The 6,930-nt window shown below is 36.6% G+C and overlaps 1 protein-coding gene across 1 annotated transcript; it reads left to right on the forward strand.

The window, feature by feature from the left end:
* The first annotated feature begins 1,313 nt into the window (after positions 1-1,313).
* foxi2 (forkhead box I2) lies at positions 1,314-5,876 on the forward strand. Its single transcript, XM_028438137.1, has 2 exons — positions 1,314-1,914; positions 5,150-5,876. The coding sequence occupies exons 1-2, from the start codon at positions 1,314-1,316 to the stop codon at positions 5,731-5,733; spliced, it is 1,185 nt and encodes a 394-aa protein (XP_028293938.1). The 3' UTR covers positions 5,734-5,876.
* The last annotated feature ends 1,054 nt before the right edge of the window (positions 5,877-6,930 follow it).

Below are 6,930 nucleotides of genomic sequence, written 5' to 3' on the forward strand. Positions count from 1 at the left end.
TAGAATTCAACCAACCAAATTGAATTTTTCAAAAAAAGCTGTTGAAAACACGCATATATAATAGATTTTGATCCATAAATATATATATATTTTCCTATGCAACATGCTTTTCACAGCATGCCTGTTAAAAGAAAAGTTTATTTCAAAATAAAAGACATAGTCCAACATGAGAGATATTAAGCTTTTTTTTTTTTTTTCATTTTTGACTCGCTGTCCACGACCCACCCAGTACAAGTCCGCGACACACTTTTGGGTCCCGACCCACCAGTTGAGAATCGCTGATCTAATCAATACGTTACAGACATCAGTCTCTTGTGGAAACTTTTGTGGAAAACTTTGATGAAAATTGCAGGAGATCTTTCAACAATTTGAGATTTTAACTTTATGCAAATATTGTGAAGATTCTTTGAATTAGCTTAGCTTAACAATTTATGTTGTTTTGTTCATTTTCACATCCTAAGTATACTGCAGGCCAAATTGGATGCTCTGAAGGGTTGGATTTGGCCCCCGGGCCTTGAGTTTGACACACGTGACTTAAGGTGAGATAAGACGAGAATAAATGTGACAAAATGAGACGTGAACAGTTGAAACATGAATGCAGATGAAAAGCTACCATTAGAAAAGACAGTAACTGCTGTTATTTGGACAAAATTAAAAACTAAGTTTGAACATAAATATGATAAATCAGCTATAATTAGTTGGAGGTTCCTTATGATGGATTTTAAAATGTGTCAAACACAGAGCAGTTTCATATCAAGTGTGCCACAGAATTTAATTTAGACAGGAAAATGAGTCATTTCAACCTTGATGTGCCATAGTTTGCACTTCCACGTATAAATGATATGTAAATATTAACAATATCCAAGCAATAAATGACATACATCACTCATTTGCCTATAACGTTCACATATCCACCTACCCATAAGATTCTATGTTTGTACTGATCTAACATTTGATTATTAAAAAAAAAAAAATCTAATTTCTTTATATGATACAACTTTTAAGTTTAATTCAAGACAAAGGGATACCCCACAAAACCCCATAATAATAATAATAATAATAATAATAATAATAATAATAATAATAATAATAAGCAGTAATAAATGTGTCTGTCAGTATTATAGCTGGTGGCTGTGCTGTGGCCCCTCCCTTGTGGCCCCTGCTGCCTTCCCATAGGCTGGACCCGGACTCCTGGATGTGTGTGTGTGTGAGGCCTCCAGGCTTTAAAGCAGCTCCTCCATCCTCCCTCACACTTGTTGCTGCTCCTCCTCAGCCTTCCTGCTCCTCCTTTTAGGGATTTCCCGCGGGGAGTGATGAACTCCATCGACCCCCAGCTTCTCCACCACCACCATCACCACCACCACCACCACGCCTCCTCCTCCTCCGCCTCCTCCTCCTCCAGCCTCGGCCCCCTGCCTCCACCTGCACCCAAAGGTGCCCAGGAGGACATGGTCTACTGCGACAACCTGAGCAGCATGTACCACCAGCAGAGAGCTCCATCCTACGGGCTGGGGGAGTACCCGTCCTCCCCGAACCCGTACCTGTGGATCAACGGGCAGGTGGGCTCCTCCGCCCCGTACCTGCACGGGAACAACGCGGCCTCCTCCTTCGTGCCGCCGGCCTACGGGTCCCCGCGGCCGGGCTTCGGGGGTCCCGACCTGGGCTGGCTGTCCATCGCCAGCCAGGAGGAGCTGCTGAAGCTGGTCCGACCTCCGTACTCGTACTCGGCGCTGATCGCCATGGCCATCCAGAACGCCCAGGACAAGAAGCTGACCCTGAGTCAGATCTACCAGTACGTGGCTGATAACTTCCCCTTTTATAAGAAGAGCAAAGCGGGCTGGCAGAACTCCATCAGACACAACCTGTCCCTCAACGACTGCTTCAAGAAGGTCCCCAGGGACGAGGACGACCCAGGTACCGACCCCTGAGGACTTACCTCCAGACCAGCCTCATTTAATAAATGTGTCACATCATTAGATTATAAGAAGCTAAACAGTGGAAATAAAACTTTTACACACATTTCATTATAATATTTATAAAGAAATATTTTCAATCTATATTTTCTCCATGTTTATTTAGATTTGGCGTCAGGACAACTATACAAGTTATGACTCAACAACTATAATTACTTTCAACGTTTGTAGATGGATTTGATGCATTTTAAATGGCTGGGACGTAAAATGTCTTCAAATTCTGACATGACCCTAAAAATTTAAATAATAATTGTTCATGTTTATATTGTTTATAAATGTGAAAATACTAATACACCCTGATATTTCTGGAAAAATAGTCTTTAGTTCTAATATAATGATTCCGTCTTCCAGTGCGTGTTCATCTGTCCGACAGTTTTTGTTTTTAGTTGCGCAATTTAAAAAATAAATAAAAATATTAATTAAATAAAAAAATAAAATAAATAAAAAAAATCAGCCTGTTCATGCTATATCTTGAGTTTTTTCAAGTTTTATTTAACTTCTTCTTACGCTTTTCTTAAGTTTTTATTTTTTATTATTGGCATGTTTTTTATGAGTTTTTGGTCCGACCATATGATGGCATCAAAACGTTCAAGAGATGTATTATTTGAAAAGGCCCGATACATCAAGATAGTTTAAACTAAACCTGACAGATGTTCGTGTTCACAGCTGGAGATTTTAAACCTTGTTTAAAAAAATTAAATAAATAGCATTGCACTTATTTAAAGTGATATGCGCTGTTTGTGTCGAATTCAAATTGTTTGTTAACTTAAAAAAAGAAGCGTTATTATAAACCTAATTGCAAATTTTAAAGGACCTTAAACCACCATCACAGTATGAACATTTTTTTAAAGCTTATTTTTATAAGAAGAAATTAGTTAAAAGTATAACGTTATTTCCACCCTAATGTCCCATTTTAGTGTTTTTTAAAAGTTTAAAACTTTTTTATATATTAGGGATGTTGTTATATTAATTTTTAATGCTTTTCCCCAACAGTTTTTCTCCAAATTGAAACCGATTAGGTCTGAAAACGTACATTCTCTGGAAAATGCGCATTTCTCTCGTTTTAAATGTTTAGTAATTAGAAGGGAAAACAACAAAAGCATGAGAAAAAACGAAATAAAAGGAAGAATTCATTTGATCTTATTATATCACAACATCAAAGTCAAATAGTTGCTGTTAAATGACAACTACAAATTTTGTTACTAGTTATAAATAAATAAATAAATAAATAAAACACTTTTTTCACAAATACATTAATGTTTTTTTTTTTTTGTTTTTTTTTTAATCAACTGCAGATTTACGGCTGCTTTTGTTGCAGAAATTCATTTTAATATATTTAAGGTTTTCATTTCCTAATAAATGCATTTCAAATAATAAGGAAGATAAACCTGACACAGTGAAATGTGTCAGACTTAATAAACTACATTTAAACTGTGGGATTAATGTGTGAATAATCTTGTTTGTGGCAATAAGGCAAAAACATGTTACAAATGCAAACTTTCTTCTAAAAATGCACTTTTTTTTAATTTGAAATCATTTTTTATTAAAACGTGAGGATTTGTTTGTTTAGGCCCACATAAGAGCATATACTGGACTATATGTAGTGCCTGAAATGATGTGAAAGTGACACCACGTGCATTAAAGTGAATTTATTGTTTGTATATTAACTTAAATATCTTGAAACTAGAAATTGAGCAAGTGTTTAATAAACTTTAATTAACTCTTTCCTTTTCTTTTTTGCTCTGTATTTGTTTTATCGCTCATCCAATAATTAGCATTAATCTTTACGTATTGTTGAATTTCTCAGGTTCAAATTAATTAATAATCATCTGTTTCCCACTTCGGGCCTGCAGGCCAAACACAACCTGACAGTGTGTGTCTCAATAATCAAGATATTTAAACTTAAACATTTTAAAGTGCAAATAAAGAAAATAAAAAGCTAATATGATCATAAACTTTACACAAACGGTGTTGCAAACTTAAAATCACATGTATTGAGTATACATTATAGGATGCTTTGTTTGTTTAAAGAGTTATAATTGTAATTATTCAACATTAATAATTGATTTTTTTTTTTTTTTTAAAAAAAAACATTTCATTTAAAATGTATCATTTACAAAAAAAAAAAAAAAAAGATTATTATTAAATACAAATATTTTCAATATTGTAGAGCTTTCATGAAGCTTAAAGTCTGTCATGGTAAATTCTCTATGAAAAATTAGTAATTTTTAAATTCCTTTGCTAAATTCAAAAAATCATTATTTTAACTGTAGGAATTATTCAAAACTACTCATTCACAAACTGCTTTGTAGTTAAATTGAAAATCACCAATTTTGTTTATTTAAAATAAAGATTCTACATTTATTTAATCACTTGGTTTGTAAAGTTGTATTCACCACTTAAATCAACCAAGTTAAATGCTTTTTTTTTTTTTTTTAAGCACTTTTTTGTGCAAGAACTTAAATATGATTTCAATCCTTAGTTTATACCAATCCAGTTTGGCTTTTTTTTTGTGACATTGCTTTAAAAAAAAAAGCTTTACTGAGCAATATTTTCAACATTGCTTTAAAAAAATGACTTTGTTTTGCAATCACAACATGTTGGATATGAAAATAATTATGTTTGTGTTTTTATATACATTAAGTAATACTATTTTTGCTTTTTTTGGACCAACATACAAGGTTTTGTGTTACTCGGTGATACAAAAAAAATATTTATAGATCATATTTTACAATAACAATTAGTGGTTAATTTTTAATAAATAATTTGAGATACACAAAAAAAAAAATAATTCTAGCTTTAATGTAAGTTTAATCTTATTAAAAATTATATCCATTCACTCTCTTAATTTAAAAAAAAAAAAAAAAAAAAAGAACATTTATTTACCGTTGCTCATGTGAATAATTAATTAAAGTGTGTTTTTCTGTTCTTTTTTAAAGTTCAGTTAAAATATGAAGATGTTTAGCGACAAGTAAAATCAGAAAATCCCCCAATTTTAATATTATGTGCTGGGAAAATGTGAAATATGGCCAAATTTATTTTAAAAGTATTTCCAATGTCTTTACTATGGTGGAAAGGAAAGGTTGAGAGTTTGTAAGTAAATGAAACCTTGATGCAATAAAAGAGTGGGAGAATGGTTGATGATGCCGATTCTGTGATTTGTTTTCCATTTGCAGGCAAAGGGAACTACTGGACTTTGGACCCAAACTGTGAAAAGATGTTTGATAACGGGAATTTCCGGAGGAAGAGGAAGCGGCGCTCTGACCACAGCAGTGCAGGAGGAGCAGCGGCGGCAGTGTCAGGGCCCACAAAGGTGGAGGAGGGCCGACCCCCGGGGGCCCCTGCCCTGAAGCCCTCCGACAGCCCTCAGTTACTGGGACCCGCGTCTCCAGACATAGAGGCCATCAGTGAACACCACAAGAGCTCCTCGTCCCCTCTCGGACTGTCGGCGGCCACGCCGTGTTTCAACAACTTCTATAGCAACATGTCCTCACTGAGTTCGGGGGGCCCCGGCCGCCAGGGGCCCCTGGGCCTGGTCAACGAGCTAGCCAACAGGAACATAACGGCACTGGGCTCTTACCAGGGAAACCACCAGGACTCGCTGGAGCACGGCGAGGGCTTGCATTTCAACCGTGGAGTTTACTACAACACGTTTGGTGGTGGCGGCGGCGCCGGGCAGGGCGGACAGTTGAACGGTCACTTCTACAACAGTTTCAGCGTCAACAGCCTGATTTACCCTCGGGAAGGCAGTGAGCTATAAGAGTGGCAGAACTGATTCATCAACACCTCATCCGCTCATCTCCAGAGCAACGACTCCTCATATGCCACTTTTCCACCCAAATGGAACTTTTTAGTTCAGGGTAGTTTTTCCCCAGAACTATATTTGCTCCATGGCAGTTTCTACAACGTTTCTACTGCAACTGGTAACTGGTACATTTGAGTCATTTTATGAATCTGGGTCAAACTGAGTGACTCACCAATCTGATTCGCTTCATTTGAGTCCTGCAAGTGCACTAACTCAGGTCTGTGAACCAAATGGTATGAGTCCTCAGTGTATGCGATGGGGTTTCTGGGATTCTGTCACTGATTTCATTCATCTGAATCCTTTAAGCCCGCCTGGTTTATGCTGAGTTTGCTGACTTTCCATCCATTGTGTACTTAGCAGCAGCCTCTCAGAGGACTTAGAAGATCTGGGTAAATGGGAAAAGTTGGAAGGGTCATTGATTGGTTGCCAGGACTAGTGTTTTTTATTCTGAAATCCTACAATTTCTCCAAACCATTTCCTCAAATAACATGAAAATCTTTGAAAATAAAAATGTGGTCAAAATGTTTAGGATTTCTGAAGTACGACATCATGGAGTAACATATATCTGACTTAATGTTTTACACCTACAGGATATTCTGCTCGTATACAAAAATGTTGAAATTCCTCTTTTTACCCCCTTAATTTTTAATTTTTTTACTCCTCAATTTCAGATCAAAAAAGCTTGTTTGGGCCCCATAGTAAAATTACTTTGACACTTGGGTATCGGCTTGTTTACATAAGATCAGAACATGATCAAAAGTGCAAAGAAGGTGCAAGAAGTTGAACAAAACAATTATTAAAAAGAGCAAATTTACATAAAGCTGGTGGATCGGTTACACAAACAAATGAAGAGTCAACCACCAAAAGCAGCCCACAAATGGATTTCCGTGTCATTAGGCTTCTCTTTAAATAGCCTGCTATCTAATCCATCATCTACCAACTGAGCCAGACCAGAGGAGACAAGAAAGCTCAGGCCTGGAAAGAATGTGGTGGCAGCCACCAGAGTGTGCCAGAGAAGCCACACATGACGCTCATGTGGCCCGAAACGTAAGCAACGGCATCAGGAGGAAAACATCGGTGGAGCATGTTGTCCACTCACGGTCATGCTTTAACATTTCATTTAAGAGTAATGTTATAAGATGCTAATTCGTG

This window comes from Gouania willdenowi, chromosome 22 (assembly GCF_900634775.1).
Source record: "Gouania willdenowi chromosome 22, fGouWil2.1, whole genome shotgun sequence".
In the NCBI taxonomy this organism is placed as follows: domain Eukaryota; kingdom Metazoa; phylum Chordata; class Actinopteri; order Blenniiformes; family Gobiesocidae; genus Gouania; species Gouania willdenowi.